A 23,482-nucleotide genomic window follows, 5' to 3' on the forward strand; every position below is an offset into this window, starting at 1 on the left:
AAAGTGGTAATCAAAATGATTTTGGAATTAGTACACTCACTGCTTTAGGCATTAGTTTATTGATGGATGTGTTCAGTCACTTCAGCATTTCAGCTGAGTCTGCTGCCACGCTAGCAGCCCTCTGTTGATGTGTTTATATCAATCTGATAAAATGCACACCATGACATTATCAACACGATGTACACCAATCAAGCATAACATTATGACCACTGACAGGAGAAGTAAATGACATTGACCATCTTGTGACAATACAATATTCTTCTGGGAAACGTTTGGGTTTGGCATTCGTGTGGATGCTACTTAGACATGTACCACCCACCTAGACCTGACCAGGCACCCCCACCCCATATCAGTGACACTTTTTGATAGCAGCAGCCATACCCAGCAGAAGGCAGCCTGACACAGGCACAAACACAAAAACAGTTCAGGATCAACTCAAAAAAATTTGAAGAACAGCATAAGGCGTTGACCTGGCCTCCAAATTCCCTGGAGGAGGGATGAGATCTCTTCAACCCATAGCACCCAAAGACCCCCACTAACAATATTCTGCTAGAAACCACAGCTAGGCACCCTCAGAAGAACCATGTCCATTCTCTCATGAGGCACAGCTGTTTTGGAGGCACAAGGGAGACCTACAGAATATGGTCATAATGTACTGACCAGCTGAGAGACCAGCATTGGCATCCATATTGTCAGAACGCTAGCACATCTGTAATGGCCGCCGGGCTTCCTGATTCGTTAGCTCCCAGCTGCAGCAGATTTTTCTACGAGGACTGATTGCCACGAGCCCTGTGATGGATTGGCGACCTGTCCAGGGCGCACCCTGCCTCTCGCCTGATGACAACTGGGTTAGGTTTCAGCAACCCCTCGCGACCCTAGTGAGGATAAGCTGTAGTAGAAGATGAGATGAGACCGACTGCCTGGAAGGACTGATTGGTTGAGGGTTCCTTTTTAAACATTGTACTCCCCTGCAGTTTGCCTGACAACTAAATCTGTGTTGGTTGTTCGAGTTGCACGTTAGAGTGTGTGAAAACTTAGCTATTAAGCACTTGTTTTGTCTGCCTAAGAGCTGGACACTATTTTAGTCACACAGGCTACAAGGATTTCCTTTGTATAGACAGATTTAGGTTTGCTTGTTGTTTATTAGTGTGTTTCGCTTTGGTTAAGGAGAAAGGATTTTCTTTTGAGATCTTATTTTTTAGGTAAGACTTGGTTTACGTGTTTAGTGTTGTTTTATTTTACTAAATTTCTTGATTTGTTAACATATATTAACACCTCTCATCCAGCTTTAGTGCAGTGCTTTCTGTTACCTTTATCATTTCACAATAAATCTTAACTAAAACCTATTTCACCTGGTTTTAATTTTGCTTCCCTCACCCCTACCAGAGCTGGGTCCTAACATTATTATGGGCTCGTCCGGGATCCTCTTGGGTAAGCCTGGGATAATTCCACCCAGGTCCAGGATATTTTACTGGCAAAAATACTGATCTTGTGGCTACTGATCCGCCTGAAGAAACTGATTCTGTAGAATGGTAAGAATGGTAGAATCTAAAGTGGTTTGGTGGTGGCTCTGAGACTCCTGCCACTCTCCCTCATTTAGACACTTTTTCCTCTGATGGTAGTGCTGGTTCGAGTGTTGAGGCCCGACTCATGGTGCGCCTTGCCCGACTGCAGCTAGAGGCTTAGGAGAAAGAGTGGCACAGGCTGTTCCAACTCGAGGTGAGAAAGTTGGAAATCGAAGCTGACAAAGCGGTACAGCTTTACAGTTCAGTCAGAGCTTGGGGCTCAGACTAAAACCCAAGTATCTGTTTCTCAAGCCGAGGCTACAGGTACGTCGCCTTCCTGCACTCTACCTTACGCCTCATTTGATGTGGCTAAATATATTTCATTGGTACCAAATTTTCGTGAGGCTGATTATTTGTGCGTTTGTGTCATCCGAATTTAACGATGGGGCCTTGAGCTGTACAGTCTGTATTCTCCACACCTACCCATCTCGGGGAAGTCTCCCTTTCCTTGTTGGCATGTCACTTCACTTCATTTGTTTGTGCTGTTCGTAGGGACTCTGTAGTGCTGTCTGCTCACTTGAAGGGCTTTCTCCGGCTTTGTTTCGCCTGCGACAAGTCCTATTACTAAGCAAGTCTCTTGCCAGTAGTCATACCTAGCACAAGTGATACAGGAAGGCTGGCATCAATTAGGCAAAACATGACAAGAGCGCGGCAGCACATCAATATTTATTTCATCTGCATAGAAATGAGATTGGGTTTTAGGAAGCCATTTACTGATGAGCTCTCCACCCTTCAAGAGTTCTGTGCTGGCACTACTTTTCTTACGTGAGGTAGGGTTGGGGGCTGAGAAAGAGGGAGAGGAATGGGAACAGGAGAAAACAGCTGGGGTTTAATAAGATTCAGGGCTGAAGGTGTTTGTTCTCAGCGAGTCAACCCACTTGTTATCTGACAGTTTAGGCTTCAATTCATTTGAAACTGACACCCTTGTCTGATCTGTAAACAATTTGAAGGAGATTAATTCAGCGAGGCCAAGGGTCAGTTCTCTAGTCCAGCCGACACTAGAAGTAGTCCCGAGGGTTTGGCACTGACGCTGATGAACTGTGGGGCAAGAAGTCACGTCTGTGGAGAGTTCTGGGCTGCATTTCATGTTGCGTGTTCCCACTTGGCCTGAAGGGGTGACCGGGGCTGCAGCCACAGCCACAGCCTCAGCCTCAGCCGGCATGGGGTGTCTCAAGTAAATTTGTGTCCTGACGGAAACTGAAAGTAGAGGGAATGAAAAGTGCAGAGAGGGATGTCGCTAAACCAGTTGATGGAGGTGTCGCATGAGGTTTGAGTCCTCTGCAGCCTTCAGCTACTTGAACTACGTGAACCAGCATGCAACAGTGATGGGACGTGACAGGTGGAATTTCCCCTAGTGGCGCCTAGGACAAAAAAAAAGACAATTTGTACTACAAAATACAGACAGCTTGTCTTTTTCTTACAATCATTATTTGCTTTGAAGATGTCTGGAAGAAAAAATAAAAAATAAATCCAAAGTGCTTGTTTTGTCTGACCAGCGGCTCAAATCCCAAAGGTAATCAATCTGCAAACTCAAAAGAAGCAACAAGTCCTCAGACATAAAGAAAAATCATTTACAAACATATACAATGAACACGAAATGATTTTACACTCGAGATGTCCTCATCAAATTTCTTTGCCTCCCGATGTCATCTTTTAATGTGTCCAGATGATAGGTGGACCTCAAAAAACCTTTGTTCTCTACTCCAAAAACGTACTGATGGATCAGTTTTAGTACAACATCTCCTAAACATTTACTCACAAGTGCAAAAAAGTTATTGACTTCTTTATGTTCTACTGTAGTACCACTTTTCCTTTCTCTCTTTTTTTCTTTTTAACCTTCACAGTGCTTCCCTTGTTGGCACAGTTTGAAAACTTAAGAAATATTCCTTGCCCACATCCTCCCAGCTTTGAAAGCGGCCCTATAGAGAAGTCCTTTATTTCATGAAAGCCTTGATGTTGAGTGCAAACTGCCCTCTCCCACTTGGACAAAATCAAGCACTTAAGGGAGACAGTAAATGGGCAGTATAGATCAACGGAGGAAAAACACAGTGTTTCACTTTTCGTCGTGCCCGGCCGTAGCCCTTCAAACTGAGGTCAATTTACCAACTGCAAATGGCCTCAAGTTTACGGGATGAAAAACTTCTCAGGCATTTTATTGCTCACACGTTCGGCCTTTTGTCATTTTGTATATTCAGAGAAATGCGAGGCGTTGACGCCGTAATTAACTTGACGCCCTGAAAAATCAATAGGATGCTTTGAGCAGTCGTTATTGTGAAGATAGACTCGGCAACACTGGCCTGTTTAGAACAGACCAGAAACTTCATCAGGATTTATTCATCTCTTGGATTCTTCTTACCTAATTTAGCAAATTTTAATGAACAACAGAAAGTCCATGCATTTGTTGTAGATGCCAGATTTTCCCAGGAATCAATTTGTCTCATGCACGCACACAATCCCAATATGAATCTCCCAAGTCTCAAAACTAAAGGGCGGTTTGCAAAAATACCAAACGGCATTAATAGAATTAAACCAAAATGTCAGGTGGGAGGAAGCAATGAAATGCCACAATTTACAAAGACAGGTGACCGAGCAGCCGCCCGGAAAGTTCAGTCAGAAGACAAATGGGTATGCGATTGTTTGTTGGGGGAAACTTTAAGAAAAACTCGGTGTTTGTGTTGAGATTCGGTGAGTCAGCTGTCCTTGTTGGCTGTGTGCTCAGGCTTTTTCCGCATCCCTTTGTGTGTGCCAGAGCCGGGGCTTTGAATCCAGTGCAGACAGCCACGGGTGGCCTGTTATGGGGATGTTTCCAGGGATTGTGACACGGGAGAATTTGAGATGGCTGACCGGTCGTAGTGTTGTGGCTGAGCTGAGGCTGCTGACCTGAATGAGCCAGTAGTAGCTCTCACAGTGTCGCATACAGACAGAAGCTAATGGTATCCAGAGATAAACGGCCTGGACTGTCTCAAAGGGAGCTGCTAGTCTTGGTCATATGATTTGCATTTTTCAAATGATTGATGATCTGGATTTGCCTACACTTACTTGAATCTCAGGGCTGTTGTTACTGTATAAATGTCAAACTTTCTTACATATTTGTAATTCACAACACAATGAAAACATAATTAAATATTATTTATTGTTTTTTTTTTTTGGGTCTTTCTATGACTACCATACAGATCTTTCCATAGTAAGGATCCAACGTTGTCCAATGGACTCAACGGGCCTTTGCCGCTCTATTCGTAAATCCAGCACACATGGAGCAATGTTTGCATTCATTTCAAGTTAAAGTTCGTCTACCAGCTTCAATTTTCAACATAATTTGGTTTTAAGCGTGTAGCTATTGGTCATTTTACCAGTGTTCGGTCGTGGTTGAAACTGTACTGTCAATTTTTGAGAAAAAAATGTCGCCCGATGCATTAGAAAACGATCTGGATGTGGAGAGCAGTGAAAGTGGAACAAAGTAAGCGTGTTTACCTTTTTTTGAATAAAGATTACAATTGCCTGTGACCTGGACATTAATCTCAGCTTGCTGTCTTAACCACTTGACTTTCACACTAAGAACAATTAATCATGATTAAATATCATGACCTTCAATCTCAATAGACAACCATAGACTGTAAAGACGGACGGTGGCTCTAGAACAGCTACTCGAAAGTGAAGCCAAATCAAGTACAGCTCCCCCTGGTGTTTGGCTGAAGTATAGGTCATAAGCTCCACCTCCTTCAGGGCCAAACTAAAACACTAAAATACACAAGCTAGTCTCACAGACCTGGAAAATAGCGTCAGGCATACGCATCAAAAGGATGTCTTGTTTTATCAATGCATGTTGGCTTGCCTCCTCTCTCCTTGTGACACCTCCTCACCCATTCACATCTTTCACACAGATCAGTTGGGGCTCAGAAGGCCTGAGACACTCAGAAAGGAATCAAGATTATCGAAAGTAAGAAATAAGAATTGGGGAGCGACTCCTTTCATGTCGTCTGTTGTTAATATGAGAAATGTAGTAGTGCAGCTTTAAATTCATACAGCCACTAATGTTACGAAAAGTATGTCCACAACTAATCTCAAGGCACTGAAATTGGGCACGGTGAGACTGCTATGCATATGTAAAGCAGCTGATTTACATGATGCATCTTCAAAGTATGCAGATGACCTTTTACACGGGACCATGTCCCAGATTCTGCGTGTTAATAATCCACTGTAGGCATTCAGGCTTCGGAACGCATTTCCCTCGCAAAACTTCCTCCGCGCAGCAAACTGCCTGCCTGTAGAGCGGCCCCGCGCAACAGCGAAGAGCCGTAGACGGATTCATGTTGATATCATACTGAGATCTGACCTGACAAGGGTCCCTCTTGGATTTTGATTACCTCAGATGATCTACGCTCTCCGCAGCCCCAAGTCTGCGCTGCTCACCGAACGCTCGCATCCAGAGGCTTGTGTCGTGCTGCTTGTGTTTGTTGTTTGCCTGCAAACTCTCTGGAGCATCTCCACTTTCTCGCATTGTATTGGTTTACTCATAAAAAGGCATTCTGCTGGGAGACGTTAACTCGGAAGCGGTTCTCCACTTGGCTCGGCGCACTGCGATCCGGAGTCGCCCTGCCAAATGCAATTGGGTGAAAAGGCCTTTGAAGTGTGCAGCGACTGGCTGCGTGTGGCGGCTATTTTGACAGCGCAGGTTGTGACGAGCAGGCTGCAGTAACTCTGTGGGTCAGACTGGGCAGGCTTTCAATAAACCTCATTTAAATGTATGCAGTGAATCAATTTAAACCTGTGTGCGCATCAGCCCTCCTGCAGTTTCCTCCTCATTTAAATTAGCAAACATTCAAACTACATTTCCCCTCTGACCCCCCTCACGTTGTCACTGTTCATTAAACCATAACTGAACGGAATATGCAACAGCTCACTTTGCTCATATGCCTCTTTCCCTATTACACAGGCTAAAGAAACATTTGCACAGAATATCACCTTGATTCTGTTTGTTCAATGAAAGCTACACGAACCGCACACATGTCTTCCTTGTCGTTTCCCATAATTCACCTCTGCCAGCGGAAATAAACACAGCAAGGAATGTGGGAAACGTAAAGCGTGATTCAGCACCAACATTTTTAATCTTTCTTCCATCAGCTTCTATTACCAGCGCTGCGGAGCTCAGCAGACCACAAAGCCCCTGGGCTCTGATTGGGTTAGTTCAATTATGACCGGCCCCAGCAAGGTGTAATGAGAACTGTGTGAGTCAGTGACAATGCGTCGGCGGCGTAAACCCGATGGCGGCCATTATGGCTCGGCTATTAGCTTTAATATCAATAAACTACATTTTCCTAGCGCCGTGCTGGAGTTCGACTCACCCTTCACTCAGACACCATTGATCAGCTCTCACTTAGACGGTAATAATGTAGCACGCTGCAAACTCGGGCCAGTTTTTGTGTGCGACGGCAAATTAAAAGGCGCGCACTGCTTTGTGGGGACATTGTGGTTGGTGTTTCATTCTCCAGTTTATCACAGCTTATCTCAAAGAAAGGAACGAGCAGAATATCAGACAGATTACAAACTAACATAACCTGATTAGATCATTTCATTTGGTGGTAAAGGTTGTGTCAAAGTACACAATTTAACTCGTATCTTTGGAATAACTCACAGTTTATGTCCTGCTGTAGCTATTACTTAGGCAGACACAGTCTGGCAAGAACCAAAACTTATTCCATACGATTACAGACCAACAATTGCCCATGTGATACCACTCAACCAATCAAATCTGTGCATTCCAGGAGGCAAACATTGCATCTCTGTTAGTAACTGTTAGTGTGTGTGAAACAGAAAAGGGGATATTCAAGCTTTATTTGAGCATTCACAGTTTTCCCATTTTATTTAGTTTCTCTTATTTTGAAATGCAGCTCCCCGTTATTCTTCAGTTAATGAGAGAACACCTCAATCTCACAAAGGTTTTGAATTGGACTGAAATCACTTCATTAAATAATTAAGATAAGATAATACTTTATTGATCTTATCGTGGAAATTCAAAAAGCATTTGGTGCATTTCCTGGAAAGGGCAACATGACTCTGGTGGGACTCGAACCCACAACCTTTGAATCACTTCTCTTCTGTGCTTAACTAGAAGTCCAATGCGCTGTCCATTGCGCCACAGAGCCATTCGATATGTGATAAAACAGCCCTTGGCATAATGTTTACCACCACTTTTAGCCAACACATATATCAAAGTTACAAGCCAGTACTTTAACTTGAGTAAAATCTCCATGAAGTATGGTCCAAACCCTCCTCCTCACTCCTTCACGGAGCTCTACATAATGGAGTTGACCTGAACGGGTCTATTGTGGGATATCACTGATTACTAGATGTGGATCTTTCCTTTTAAATGAAAGTCCAAATATTGATCCCTCTTGGTCCCTTTGACTTCTAAGGATTAGCATCTTTCACAGAAGTGTGAAACCTTAAGCTGAGTTAGAAAATTTTTTAGTTAAGTTGAACGTCTCTTTTTCCACCATTTTATTCTCTTGTCTTCTCACAACTATTTATTACCTATCGCGGCTGAAGAGTTTGTTCAGGGTGTTACTTTGTGAGTCTTAAAATCTTTATTCAAATAAAGATCTGAGGTGAAATAAATGATAACATCCTGAGGTATGTGGATCTCTTCGGCCTGGCTTTATTGTGATCGGAGTAACACTGTTGTCAAGGCAACCAAGTTGCGGAGCACTGTCCGCTTGGCCCTTTTTACCACTTTGTCCACTGCACATGCCTGAAAGCCTCGGTCTCCTCCTGAGCACGGAGACACCTTTGTGTCTCAAACTGCGAAATTGCTACAGCGTCGAGGGTAAATGGCATGTTTTCAAGGCGGCGGTTTGACAGGAGATAGCAGGAGATGGAGCCTTGACATATTAAGCCACGGGAGTTTTTCTCTTGAGTGAGCCGCAGTGACATTAGCATGTTCAGCCTGGATTCCACCTGGCAGCCGGGGTGAGGTTATTTCACACTCTTCTGGACTCGTTTAGGAGCAGCTTCAATGTTCTCACTCTGGTTGCACCGTTGTTGAGTCCTCGCTGAAAGGGGGCTGGTGTCTCCATTTGAAATCATTTAAGTTTTACAGATTTATACTTTTTTATTCCTCTTAAGGCGCTTAATGCCCTCTTATGGGGCTTCATGCTTTCTGCTCTGATGAGTCTGCTCTTGGAGTCATAACTATTGATTGTACACCAGTCAGGCATACCATTATGACCACCTTATTAATATTGTATAGGTCTCCCTTGCTACTACAAAACAGTTGTGACTCATAAGAGAATGGACGTGGGTCTTCTCAGGGTGTCCTGTGGTGTCTGGTTTGAAGAAAGGGGGCCGTGTGGATCAGGCTTGTTCTACTGCATCCCACTTGATCAGTTCGGGATCTAGAATTTGAAGGCTAAGTCAACACCTTTTACTGTTCTTCATTTATTTATTTATTTATTTTTTTAGTTGTTCCTAAACCGTTTTTCTGTGTTTGTCTCAAGGAGTCTCATTGCTGTAGGGTGGGGGTGCCAGGTCTGGTCTAGGTGGGTGGTACATGTCTAAGAGACGTCCACAAAAACATTCAGGTCCAAAAGTTTCCCAGCAGAGCATGGAATTATCACAACATGGTTAATGTTCTTATCTTCGCCTGTAAATGGGTTTAATGTTGTGGCTGATCCTGTGTGACTTCACCCATTGGACTCCTGAAGGGTTGTTTTGAAGCTCATTGTAGTAGCTCAAGCCGTCACCAACTTTTCAGAACCTGACTTTGCCCAACTACCAGTTACTGTTTTGGGGTATTTCAAAATGGTGCGTCTATGGGGGTGGACTTCTTGAGGCTGCCCCTTGGTCACCACCCAGTAAGCGAATTACTGGAGCTGGCAAAACATTAACATGCTAGGTGAACATGCAAATGTTAGCTAGCTAAGTTATAGATCGTAGTTGGTTCCTAACCCCGTGTAGCTAGCTAACGATGTTTCCGCTCCTTAAAGCTTTTGCCTCTCCCTTGGTTTTCTTAATTAGAGAAGATTATTATTTATTAACATCCCACAAATTGATAATGTTGATTTTCCTGGACAGTTTAGAAGAAACTAAATGGGAAAAGGGACTTAAAAATTCAGGCATTTTATTGGATGCAAATGTAGTATACGCCCACTAGTGCAGGATGAGTCATCAGCACTTCTTTCATGTTTTTACTGGACATGATAAACTTTAAAATACCATTAAGTATGCCTCAAATGTTGGTATCTGTAATTCACTAAACTAATTACCAAGAATCTAAACTAATTAACACTATTTTTTAAAATCCTTTTAATGCCACAATTTCAAAGTCGCTGTGACAGGATTTTATTTCTTCTTATTTCCAGCTACTGTGCCATGTGCTCAATTGTGCAGCTTTTTAGGCATGTGACAGCGGCACTTTGACATACCTCTCTGTGTTAACAGTTTTTAAGAAAACACATTTTCTTAAACGTAATCAGGCAAAGAAATACACCCAATTGGAAAATTTGACAGTGTGCACGACTAAATGAGTTACACCATTTAAGGATTATTATGTTTCTTCAACAAATACAGCAGCCGGGTGAAAAGGGGAAGGTGGGAAGAGAAATTGGCTGGAAGAGGAGGAGGTGAATAGGGCAGGAGAAATGAAGACAACGATGGAGAGGGCTAGCGGCAAAGAGAGAAAGAGGGGAGAGACAAGTGAAAGTCATTACACAGCCGCGTTCGAACAGTGACTGGTTTTGAAGTTGAATTCTCTGTAATGCTTCTCTGGCCTGCCACTCGGCAGTAATTCCCAGGCTGCTGCTAAAGTTAAGGCAGTAAGGAGCTTGGGCGAGTGGCCTGATGCATTTCTAAGTGATAAGGACCAGTTATAGGAACTAAACAACAGCAGCAGAGAGAGTTCAGTCTTACTTGGCCGACTTAAAGGAACTCGACATAATGGAGTTGCAACTAAATCGAGGTTAGTGGCTTCTTGTTGTTTTTTTTCCATCGACACCATTTCATCGTCTTCATTTCCAGAGGCAGTTATTGGTGCAATAGAGGTGATGGTGGAGCCTCAAGTAGTTTCAGGGCGGCTTTCAATAGACAGCAGTGTGAAAGGGAAAAAAAATGGATAAATTAAAACTCAGCTGGTGAAGTGTGGGGTCAGACAGGATTTAGGCAAACTTTGATTGGCGTCCATATTCCGAAAAAAACGAGTAGTTGTCTTAAGGCATAGCTGCTGTTTAAAGGTGATATACTTGGAGGCAAAACAACGGGCTTGAGTGCTTTTTGGTACCCATTGGCTTTTTTGGTAAACCTAGCTGCACAATTTAACACTGAGTAGTAAAGGCAATATTGAAATGTGCAAATATTTAGTGTCTGTTTGTGAGCGGATGGGATTCAGAGGTTTAAAGGCTCAAACTGAGTTTAATGCTGGACATGAGCAGCAGTGTTCAGCTGAAGTGCTAACACCACGGTCCAACAATATGTGTGGAATCTCCTACTGTATTTTGCATAGTGTTTGTTTTTGAAGGTTTAAAGCTTTACCTGGAGTTTTGCAACTTTTTAGAAGAAATACGTTCTGGATCTAAATCGATCTAAAGTTGAAGAGTTGGATTTGAAAGTGTGACTAATGATTGCAGCTGATTTGACCAGTTTGCTCCAGGATTTTGGACACGTTGACTGGATGTAAAGATGGACAAAGCCTTCCTGACATCTATTGAAATCCAGATTCATTAAAAAATCTGTAGTGTACAAGTCTAATGTGAGTGGAGGGCCAAGGTAGATGGCTACCAAGGAAAATGTGGAAAGTACTGTAGCTATAGAGACCAAAAGTGTTTTCGGAGTCAGCCTCGAAGGGGCCATTTGAAAAACGTATCCTTTTCCACATTAGCTTAATTTATCAGAGGTTGCAGCCTGGTCAAGATGCTAATTAAGATTACCATATGCCTTCAGTAGGAATCCTCAGCCCGGCTGCTACTGAGGTAATAAATAGCTCTGACACTCTGGTTATTTATTTATTCACACTAAAAAGGAGTGCAGATGCCACATTCACCCATTATTTGAAGGATTTCAAGAATAGAATCTGCAATAAGCATAATCAAACATGGTCTTTCCGGCTACGTTAGAGTTACAGCTGTGGCTTCGTTTGTTAATGCTACAGCAGGTTGATCCTGAGTCTTTGCTGGTTTCTGTACTTGCATACAAATCCCAGCTGTTCTTACCCAATATCGCTCATGCATGCAGACACTATGCTCCGTGGGGTAGGTCGCACACTTTGACACAAAATCAGGTTCAGATGAAGTTCAGCCAACTTTTTAGTGTAATGTCAAACAAACAAGATTACGTTTTGATAGGTATAGAGAGAGCCATATGTTTGAATGGGAGGCTTTGGATACCAGTGAGATACCAGTCTGCTCTATCGCGCTGTTCCTCATCAGTCCGCTGCTAGACGGCACGTGAAGGACGTATTCCATTTCCTGCTCCAGCTGCACTATCAGCGTCCCATTCCCGGGCTCTAATAGACCGGGCCGTCAACGCCAAGAGACAGATGCTGCACATCACGAACGCACACATGCTCGCACACGAGGAGGCAGCTGGTGGGCGCAGCGAATTACCATGGCGATGGGTGAGCTGGGGCTGGTCAGCGTAAAGCGTCGGAAAACGATGGCGCGCCACGTAATCGCCTGTGGGACTTGGACGCGGCGTGTGGGGGCGGATCTCAGGCTGGCGTCCTGTAATTTCAGGAAACGAGAACAATGTACACGTTTCTCTGCGGTGATTCCGCGGGGGAGGCGCGATTAAAGCCGGCTAGTGCGGCGCATGCAGATCTTTGCTTCCATCTTCTGTCGACTGAAGTCACACAAGAAAAACAGCCAAACGACACGACAAAATATATACTCTGTAGAGCATGTGGTTCCTGTTTGATGCTGGTGTCTGTGCAAAAATGCTGTTGGTGTGGGACGAATAAATCTAGTATGTGGCGGTGCTGTGGTAAAAGTTTTGATAGGATCTATCCATCTACCTCGTTGCCTCTCTTTATGTGATATTTGTGGCTCTGTAATGTCACAATACATCCGCTTTTGCTTCCCTCATGGCTCCTCTAACACCGCCGGAAGGACTTTTTTTTTTGTTTTGTTTTTTATGTGCGCATAAACATGTTTATGACTGAGTTTTGTATTCTTTCCCCCGCCTTAAGGACCTCGAGATTTCCCATGTCGCAGCCCGTTTACTACAAATCATCATTTCTCAAACCCTGCGGCTGTGTTTCGCAACGCGCGCCCGTTTACTTCCATTAATTTGTGCGTTATTTAAATAATTCTTCTTGAATTGCGCCGTCTTCCGTAGTAACTAGTATCTCTGCGCTGCTGTTAATGGCTGACGGCCAAAATTTGAAGGCGTGAATTAATTTGAAAGACTGATTGGTTGTTGTTTTTTTTTTGTCTTATTCAGTTTTTATTAAACATCAACACAAAAAATGGCCAATTGCAATTTTAAATGAATCCCCATCCCCCATCCCAACCTATCCCATCCCCCTCCACCTTTCAACCAACCAAGTCACATTCCATATTCTCAAAGGATGAACTCAATCAGACATCAGATTCTTCCATATTAGGATTGTTTTTGACTTTGCCTGGTTTACTCTTGCTGGAAACGGTTCCAATTACAAAACATTCAGAAAGCCCCTGGACCCCTGTCAGCATTGATATGGTTTCAATCATTAGTTCCATGAGGGCAGAACGAACAACAACAACGTTTTTAACATATAAAATCTAAACCTTTTCCTTTGATGAAAAGCAAAAGAAGGTCAGTTCATGTGATTTCCGTCTGTGTGTGCATGTACCTCCATCTGAAAGCCACACAGCCTTTTCAAATTCCAGCACTTCCACCACAGAGCTGGCATTATACGCGTTCATTAAAGACTAATCAACGGAGCGCAGCGTGTGTTTGCTGAAACTGGCAAGGTTTTAAGCTCATCCTGATCATTTAATTGGTCTGATTATCCAAACAGCTGTCTGCTAGCGCTCTCTCCGACTTTAACGCGCACACACACACTCGTGCGGGCGAGCAGTGTGAAAGTGTTGCGTACACTGTTGTTGACGGATGCCCTCGGAGCGCTTGTGATAAATATCCTCCGCGAGGCTCTGATGGCGCCGCTCCAAGCTGACTGACTGACTGATTTGGCTTGATGGAGTCGGAAGGGTTTTTAGCTTCTGCGGTTTGACGACTTCACTCTCTCGGTGTTGCTGAAGTCTTTGTGCGGCAGTTTTGTGCATTTAGCTCCCATCACGATGACTTAGTGGGGGTCGTTTTAATCGCATATTTATCCGAAAAGTCTTTGCTTCATGAGCTGTTCGCACAATCGAGTCTAAATTTTGGTTTGCATTCTTTCCTTTTCCGTTCAAGGTCTAATTACTCGCTAGTTTTGAGCCAGAGATTAATTACAGGTGATGGCGTCATTCCATCCTCTACCACTGTTATGCAAATACCATGAACTGGTAGGGTTGGAGGTAAACAGCTGGTGGCGCTAATTCTCCAGCTGGGCGCCATTGAACTAATGCGGAAGAACGTGCCAAAAAACATTAAACGAGGTCTTTATTATCACACAGACCTCATTGTCCGCTGATATCTTTGTTCTCCCGAGTGGAAATGGAGCCTTTGGCGGGATTAAAGGCATAATTTGTCATTTCTGCCACTAGGGGGCTCTAAATCCAAATGTGACAAAAGGCCCAGGTTGGTGACATTGTGAAGCCGTGTGTGACTGTGGGAGCTGTTGTGAATTGAAAATATATGACATAATTTGAAAAGGAGTGAACAATACAAACAATAGAATAGAGGGAAGCTCGATGTGAACACTTTAGACCATGAACATGTTTTCTTGCCGTATTTTTTGGGGGCTAAAAACCGACAAAATCAAAAACACTAGAAGTTTTATCACATACCAGCCACTGTCAGTCGTACACAACAAGGCTTTGGCGATTAAAACAAAGGATTGGAGTGAGACAATCAACAATGCGCACACTTCACATCAGGTCAGACTAATATGTAATGCATCATCAGTTTCAGCCTGGGTAACGCTATGGGTTCGACTAAATCGTGACTGAAATTACCTTAAGTTAATCATTATTTGGAGGATTCTTATCACACATTCATGTTGATGCTAACCACGAGCTAACGCAACGTTAGCTGTATATTTCAGTGGCGTTGAAGCAGAAGTTGCATTTGCTATATCACCCTCCACAGTGGTTCCACTTACTTCTTGTAATATCTTTGTAGGAGCTTCACTTGATGAAGACAGACCAGACTTCACAACATATTTGGTTGATCAGACAATTTTTATACTTTTTTTTTTTTAATTTTACCCCACAATTTTCTGGCATGGCCCTACACCCTACTGTTGCACAGGTTTGAAATAAAAAATGAATATTTGAACCTGTGTATGAAAATAATGTGTATTTACAAATGGCGCTGGGCTGAGTTTAATATAGAGGAACATATAGCAGGCAGAGGGTCCTTACTTAATGTCTCTAATCAGTTTGGGGGTCCTCGGCCTGAAAAAAAAGACCCTTGACTTAAACAGTCAAAAGCAAATGAACTGGAAGCGATTACACCCTGTGTGCGGAACCGCCAATTATTTAGAGGAAGAGTAAGAGTGTCGCTTCTCAGAACGTCACCTTTGTATCTTGCGGTAGTCGTCAGAATTCCTCCGTGTGCTCGGCTGGTTTGTGGCTGTTAGCTGTTGTAGCACCTTTATCCCTCAGAGAAACCAGCTGCTCTCCTCTTTTTTTTTTTTGTTTTTGTGTTTTTTTTTCTTACTCTCCACAGGCTGTTCTTTCTCTCCCAGCCTCCCGAGGGATTTACATGACACCTGCTGAGCTCAAATAGGGGACTCTCTCTTCTTCTTCTTCTTCTTCTTCTGCAGAATAACAACAGTTTTTATTCAGCCATCTGTTAAGGAAGCGGTTGTGATACCTGCTCGCGGCTTTAAAAATGCCCGGGTCGGCCTCCTGAGCGGCGGTGACGACTCTGCTTTTCATCTGGCGTCATGCTACGGTGCTTTTTAACGCGTGCGTCCCCTTTTCTCCCCGTTAAAGTGGATGCAGTAGCTGGATGTGGGGAGGGCGCGTACCTTCAGCTAATTGGCTGGCATCACATCTGTTTAAATGACCTCCTTCAGCCTCACATACATCACTGACTACACACCAGTGGAGCCGTTGCTAGAATTGGACCCTCGTGCGTTGCTGCGTCTGCACACACACACACACACACACACACACAGTCTATTTTTGGATATGCGGCCAAATATTGGGACATATTGAGGTGAGGTGCAGCCACCAGTGTTTGTTCTAACGCCGCTGCTTCTTGCTTAATCCGAGCCGATGCACGTGGCCAGGAGGACGATCGTTCGGCCGAATGAAAACTTAAATGAATCGGATCCTTCGGGTGCTGTAAAACAAGCCGTAAAGATTCAGGCTCAGATTTAAGGGAAAGCGAGGTGTGAAATTGGCCTTTTTTTTTGGTGATGCACGTCAGTCAAACACGTTGACTGAACATGCAGCGCTGTTGTCGGGTAAAAAAAAAGAGAAAAGTCTCATTAGAATTTCCTTATTTCCAGAACAGACCTTGAAACATGCGAGGGAGCAGGTCTGCCTCTTAATTCTTCTTCAAATAAACAAACTGCTTTTTTTTTTTTTTTTTTACATTTTTGTGACATTTTAAATTGGGATTCTTCTGGTAAACCAAAACAAATCAAAATAAAATAAAATGTCTGCTCTGTCTTTCTTATTTTCCACATTTTTTTTTTTTTTTTTATTATTGTTCCCGAGGCAAAATCGGTTTAATTGAGCGTCAGCTGCTGTTAAAGTCTGTTGGTAAATGTTTATTCAGACATGTGAACATGGGAGAGCAAATGTCAAGGGAAGAGAAGGCAGGAAAAGATAAATGGAAAAAAACGAAAACTGAACGTTGTAATAACAGTAAAGCGAACAATGGCTCAGCACACAGCTACAAACTCAGGAACATGGAGGCGGGATATTCACAACATCCATGTTGGCGGTAATGTGGGACTACAAACATGTTTTTTCACAGGAACGCCACACTACAAGAACTTCATGTACATGCTACAGCTTAGGGATATTATAGGCTAGACAATACCTAAAGCAGTGGTTCCCAAGCTGGGGTCCGCGGTCCACCAAGGAGGACGCCAGAGATCACAGAGGATGCACCAAAACTTCCCACAAATCAGTCTTCACCTGTTTCACCAGTCACTAGCTTTTAACCAGTATTGCGCGTGTCTCCCTACATGTACAATATTAAGGGCTTAGTGTTCCGATGCCTCGCTAGATCCCCGTGTGTGGCGTTTGATCGCGATTAATGGGGTTATGTCAGGTCAATTGAGTTCACCTACCAATGGATTGAGAGTAACACATCTTTCCCTCTCCAAACTAACATCACCAGCCAATCAGAAGTCAGCTTGGTTGAGATCCAGCTGCAGCTGATGCTGCATTCAAGACCACTTGGGGAAAATTGAGCTCTGAGTTGTGAAACTTGGAAATCACTGCTGCACATGTTAAATTACTGCTTCCAAAACAATAAAGCTAATACAGGTGCAGCGCATATTTTAATGTTCAGCAAACGGCGACAGTACACCAGGCTTATTTGTTCTCCTCCGAGTTAACCTGTAATGTCAACGCTATGATATCTGGAGTCTGAAATTTCGAATTTTCATGAAGGCTTCATCCAAGGAAAAAAGGTTGACCTAAGGAATGCAAGGTTCTATATCTAGAATATATAAATGATCATTTTATTATTGATTGTGAGAAGGAAAATGGCACGAGAAGGAACCGGTACTTTAGAGCAGTGGCTAGAAATCATATATTTAACTTATTTGACACACAGATTTTCAAAGTAATGAGTAATAAGTTCATGTGTGAGGCTGAAGGGTTTATTTTCACCACCTGGCTGAGGGTGGAAGAAGGTCAGGGCCAGGCCACGTGGACGCAACAAATTGGATGAGAGGGTTTTTTTCATCTGAGAGGAGCAAATGAAACACGCGCAGTGCCCCGTGCTGCACATAGGGGGCGCAGCAGGACCTGAATATCTGGAGGGATCCGAGAGAAAGAGGGATCTCGGTGTGATAGGTCCCCACAGTCGGAGCTTCAGCGGTCGCTCTCCTTCGCTCACACACGCGCACACACACACACACACACACACACACACGAACACACACTTCTCCCCTTCCCGTCCTCTTTTCCGCTCTCACTCTCTCTTGTGCCGCTCATTGTGCCGCGCTCTCCGGTTTCATCTCTCCTCCGTGGAGTGCAGAGAGAGGTGATTCGGCTTCCCGGCTGCCTGCCCGCCTGCCCGCCTGCCTGCCTGGTCTAGATTTGGTCCAAACAGAGACAGAGTTGGGGACCTGAGGGACAGGACGCTACAGAGGAGAAGATTCCAGCGGGAAAGATCCGGCGAAAGATTTCCTTCCAGCGGAGATTATTTGCATCACAAAACAACAACAACAAAAAAAAAAACCTGTGGAAAGAGGACTGTGACACTCTGTCACCGGCTGCACAACCGCTGCCCGCGCAAGAGAGGTGCCGTTCAGTGTGTTAATTCGTGCGTGTGTTTTTTTTTTTTTTTTGGAGTGTGTTCACCTTTTCAGTATGCACGTTCACCGGCTCCGCTTCTTTTCTCATGCAAATGGAAAATTTGGCTGGTTGTGCCGCTCCAGATCTTTGACAGAGACACAGATGCGGCCGGTCTCTGTTATTCAGGTTTGCATGATGATTATGATGCAGCGCTTTGTGAATTAGTTCAGGATTAATGTGTGTGTGTGCGTGTGCGCGTTTGGAGAACGGCGAATAATTGCTGGTGAATAATTGATCTCTGTGGTTTGACAGAAAACTTCCTAACTGGGTTATTCCCGAACGCGCCGCTCATTATAACCCCCAGGATTGATTGCATGTTTGCTATCTGCCGTGCGTGCACCCCCGACCCGTCGTGCTTCGGATGTCACTGCCTCAGGATCACACGAGGAGGAGGTGGTGGAGGTGGGCTAAATGCTGTGTGGCGCGGTGCCAAGTTGCCGCTTTAAACGGGATGCTGAAGGTTAGACGAACGTCTCCTCAGCCTTTCGCACCCCGCGCCGTCTGGCTCGCCCGCTCCTCCACTTCTACGCAGAGGAGTAACAAGAATGACAAGTGTGTTGGTTAAAGCGGCACCGTGAGAAATCCCTTAAGTCACATCATGCGAGCGGAGGAGCGGAGCCCCCCCCCTCGCCTCCTCTCCGCCGTCCCGTTCTGCCTCCATTTCAAACGTGATTATAGGAGTGGATGGATGGAGCGTGCGTTTGGGGAGAGGGCGCGGAGTTGATGCTTGTTTTAGCTGCTCCCTCGTGGGATTCGCCTCCCACCTCTCGCATCCTTTGCCTCCATTTCTCTGTTGTTCATCAAACCCCCCCTCTCCCCCTCCTCCTCCATCATCTTCTGTCCTGCTGAGCCAGCGAGATTGACTGGTTTCAAGTCCATTCACAGAACTGGGGTCGCTGGAAATGGAGGGAGGAGAACAGGAGAGGGTGAAAGTAGCTGGGGAGGGAGAGGAAGTGAAAACAGCCCTCAGGGGAGTCGGTGGAGGATTTATGCGTAGACATTTCTCCACACGTGTTCGGCCACCGCTCCAATTAACACCTCCACCAATCTGTGGCCACGCTTGACGGATAGTGGATCTGAGAGAGAAAGCAAAGCCTATTCATTAGTGGTGGATGTTGCTCTGAAGGCAAATTTTTTTTTAGAGATTCTGGGTCATTTGTTGCTGCAGTGTTTGGATCTTCCACTGCTTGGTTTTTGAAATTTAAAAAGAGAAAAACCAAAAAAATGTCCCAGTTTGTGGTTGTTTCTTTCTGCACTGGAACGACCGGATGGTCTGATTCTAATTACTGACCTTTGTGTACCTCCAGGGGGCGTGATAGACAAGGACCTGCGCCACTACCTCAACCTGCGCTTCCAGAAAGGCTCGGTGGACCACGAGCTGCAGCAGATCATCCGGGACAACCTCTACCTCCGCACCGTCCCCTGTGAGTTACCCCCCGTCCTCCCTCGGCCCGACCCCCGTTCCCTCCACTCACGTAGTTAAAGAGCAGCTACTGATTAGTGCGCAATTATAGACTCCAGACTCCACTTTGTTTGTGGTCATTTGATTAGCTGCCGCAATGGATCCTACATTTCCCATGATTCAATTAAAAAAAAAAAAAGCAGTTTCATTAGAACCTCTTAAGACCCCAAAATGGTCGTCATAGCTATGTGTTCCAAAGTTTCCTCTGGAGCAGTGGAAGAAAGGATAGTTCTCTTCATGATAAGTAAATATGATTGTCTTTTTTTTAAATCTGTGCCCCTTTAAGTAACTGCAAACAAAGCACATTAGCACATAATTAGCCTCCACTCATTAGGCATTTGTGCTTAAGAAAATGTTTAAATATCCACTGTAGCTTTGCAAATAGCTTGTGAACACACCTTGGTATGGTGGAGGAGGGTTGAGGGTTTTCAGATGCTGCTTTGCTGGTGCTTTTGCTTTGGAAAATAGTCACAAGTCTGTGTCTGCGCTAGGAAATTCTGTCGTCTCAATTGCATTGACGTTTGTACTCAATGTGAATGTACAGGTCAAAAGAAGTAATTAGGAAAATTCTTGAGTTTATTTATCGCTTTTGCAAGTGACTGGCTAATTGGCCACACTAGATTACAGCACCTATGCTAAGCTACAGCTAGCATAGCCGTCATTGCTATGCTAAGCTAAAGCTAGCATAGCAATGCCTGGACTGATTTAAAAACGCTTTTTCTCACTTACCCAACTCTGGGGAATACAGTCAGTCAACGAAAGAAGCAAGTCTAGAAACATCCTAGAGTGTGAGGCTAACGTTAGCTAGCATAATGCTGTTGGCTGCTATTAAAACAGTTACAATCAGCTACAATCTCAGCTCTAGTTTTTGTTAAATTTAGTTTGTGTCATCCTTGTTTCGCTCTTTTTCTCGCTGCAAAGATTGGTTTGGTTTGATCGGCAGTCTGCAAACCAGCTTGCAGATGCGGTGCTGCCACCTGCTGGACTGGAGTGCGGATCAGCAGGTTTACGGCGGCATTCCTGTGCACCCTGTTCTGGCACAATAATCCCAATCTGCTATTATTTTCATATTTGCCTTTGTTTGAGATTAGAGAGAAGAATATTTGTGGAGTTTATTCTTAAATGTGTGATGCAACTTAATTTCAAAATCATGTCGGATTATAAAGCTCCTGTAATCCTGCGATAAGGATAAGTCGATTTCAGGTTGCTGGGTCAGGTTTAACACATTTTTTTACCCAATTCTCTGTCAATTCTCTGCAAAGTTAAGGACATAAAGCAAACCAGAGACCTGGCAGTATTCATGCTGTGGACTGTTGAGTTTTTGTGTATAATCTACTGTGTGCATTGATTAGTACTTGACAGCAGCACATGAGGGCTTCCTGAATGGATCCAGCCATGCACTCTGCTCCTCATGAACTATTCCAGCGTGCATTGAATAGCATGGAGTTTTCCATCTGATTAGAGTGTGTAATGTCATATTTTCTTACCCTGCTCGCCTTGTCTGGTTGCCTTCAGACCCAGATCTCTCAAATATCAGTGTGTGGGGTAATCGATTAGCTGGTGGAGTGTTAGCTTAGCCGGAATCCGTCTTGTCTGAGAGTTCGACTCTTGTCGACTGTTGACTGCTGCTCTCCATCTCTAATTAGCCGCATTAGCTGCCTCACAAGAGCACACAGTCGTGACGACAATCAAAGATAAGATTTGGAGGGCTTTAAGCTATTGATGCTTGGTGTTTTTAGTTCGGGATTTCAAACTGAACACTTATCTGGGTCTCGTGTGCTGTGTGTGTGTGTGTGTGTGTGGCCTTTATCGGGTTTATTAATCCTCCAGTGCTTATTCAGGCTTAGACACTGATGTTTAATCCATATTCTTGTGATTCCTTTTTGCCATTTGTTTGCTGAATGTGTACTCATTGCCACCATTGCTGGTTAAATTGGGATATTTAAAGGTGTGTGTTAAAGCGTGTGCGTACTAGCATTTATTTGTGTGTAGTGTGTGTTAGCCTAGCCGTGCCATTAGACCCAGCTGTGTGATGGCTGACTCTCCCCTGAATCCCTAATGGAGGCGCATTCTTCAAGGCCAGGAGCAGGCGGATTTCGCTGGAACCACTTTTCCCTCCGCTCCTACGAACAAAATAAAGCAGTGGAAACAAAAAAAGAAGAAGAAAAAAAAAACAAAAGAGCTACAAGCGTAATTTTCTCTGATAACCACTCACAGGGCGGCTGTCGGTGAGGCGGTGAAGATAGAGGGAAGAGGTGAACGGTAAAGTGTGAGAACAGATGGAAGAACAAACAGAGGGAGAGTAACGCAGAAGGGAAATGTGGGGAAAAGGCGAGGAGGCGTAATGATAGGGACACAAGCTACGATAACTATGGAGGAACAGAGACTACAGATAAAGACAGAGAGGTAAGGAGAGGTTAGCCGGTGGATTAATGAAGCCTCAACAATGGAGTTCAGTGCTGCTGAGAGGAAGCTTGGTAAAGACTGAGCTGGGCTTTTTTAAAATCTAGATAGATGGAGGGATATCTTGTGTGGTGAAACAACTTCAGACCTTACTTAAACTTCCTGGCATTAGTGAACAAACTGACAGTATTTACCCGGGCCACCATCTTGCAAAGAAATTCACATGGAAATGCTGGATTACATACTGTACGTACTTTTTTTTTCATGTCATGATTCCACGGTTGGCGTGGCAACTGGTGGTCGCCATTATTTCACATCCTGTTTCTATAGTGTTTCCATTCTTGAAAAAAATAATCTTTGACGTGTATTTTAGTGCGTAGGTCTTCAACAGGGGGTCAGTGACCCCTAGGTGGTCCGTGGTGGTACTGCAGGGGGGTCACAAAATCTTTGGTTGATTAGACATTTTATATATATATATATATTTATTAATTTCCCCCCACACAAATTTAAATGACTTTAAATATACATTATCATGAATCCAACATATATTAGTAAAGGGATAAATGGAGGCAGAAGACTTTATTTTTTATAGAAATAAAATAAAGTGAATATTTAAACCTGTGTATTATTTGAACAGTTTAATACTGAATGCAAAATGATAATAACAATAGCACTAGGCTGAGTTAAATTAGAACACATATAGTAGGTAGGGGGTCCCTACCTAATCTCTCATCAGTTTTGGGGTCCTTGGCCTGGAAAACGTTGAAGACCCCTGTTTTAGTGTTTTTGACCATCCACGACATGGAGAAGGTGGAGCTTATGACCTATATTGCAGCCAGCCACCAGGGGGAGCTCTACTTGCTTTGGCTTCATTTCTGGGGAGCAGTTTAGCCGTCCATCTTCATACCGTCTATGGTACGAAAGTTATCCAGCTTCTTACCTGATCAGCTAATGAGAGGCTGACATATGATTGCATTAAGTTGATATTTTAGTAAATGAGCACATTTCCTGATATGATATTCCCCATTCTGAAAGAGTCTCATGAGCACAGGTGACGTGGAGACCTGGTCAGTTCAACCTCTTAAATTCATCAAGAAAAAGCTCCATTGGAGCCTGCTGAGATGTACGATACGTGATAAATCTAGAGGAGACCGAGAGGATGGGGAGAAAGGAGAATTGATAGATGTGAAGTTGTTCATCACAGCGATTTAAGCACAACCTTTGAGGGGTAAAGAAAAGACATTTTTCGCGGCGGGGGATGGAGGCTGGCAGACAGACAGCATGAGAGTTACTGCCACTCATACCAATCGCGAAGCTCGGACGGAGTCGGCGAGGGCAGCTAAGGCTGTGCCAGCTCTTAGACAAATTGCCTAGTTGAAATCCAAGGTCAGAGCGTTAATAGCCTGAGCCCATGTGAAATCAGGCCTATCGTC

At 44.1% G+C, this 23,482-nt stretch overlaps 1 protein-coding gene and 1 non-coding gene across 13 annotated transcripts in view; one reads left to right on the top strand and one right to left on the bottom strand.

Annotated features, from left to right (window-relative positions):
* The window catches only part of magi2a (membrane associated guanylate kinase, WW and PDZ domain containing 2a), a 215,123-nt gene that overhangs the window by 39,870 nt on the left and 151,771 nt on the right, over positions 1–23,482 (top strand). For 11 of the 12 annotated variants that reach the window (XM_047575046.1, XM_047575048.1, XM_047575047.1 and 8 more), the window contains exon 2: positions 19,492–19,608. In XM_047575046.1, the coding sequence (XP_047431002.1) occupies positions 19,492–19,608 (117 nt within the window). Of the gene's footprint in view, positions 1–17,679; positions 18,131–19,491; positions 19,609–23,482 lie in introns of those variants that run through there. The other variant, XM_047575045.1, reaches the window with a different exon arrangement.
* trnar-ucu lies at positions 7,615–7,708 on the bottom strand. The gene is made up of 2 exons: positions 7,672–7,708; positions 7,615–7,650 (listed from the first exon to the last, which is right to left on the bottom strand). It is a non-coding gene; the product is annotated as a tRNA-Arg (tRNA).

Source organism: Mugil cephalus, chromosome 22 (genome assembly GCF_022458985.1).
Source record: "Mugil cephalus isolate CIBA_MC_2020 chromosome 22, CIBA_Mcephalus_1.1, whole genome shotgun sequence".
Lineage (NCBI taxonomy): Eukaryota > Metazoa > Chordata > Actinopteri > Mugiliformes > Mugilidae > Mugil > Mugil cephalus.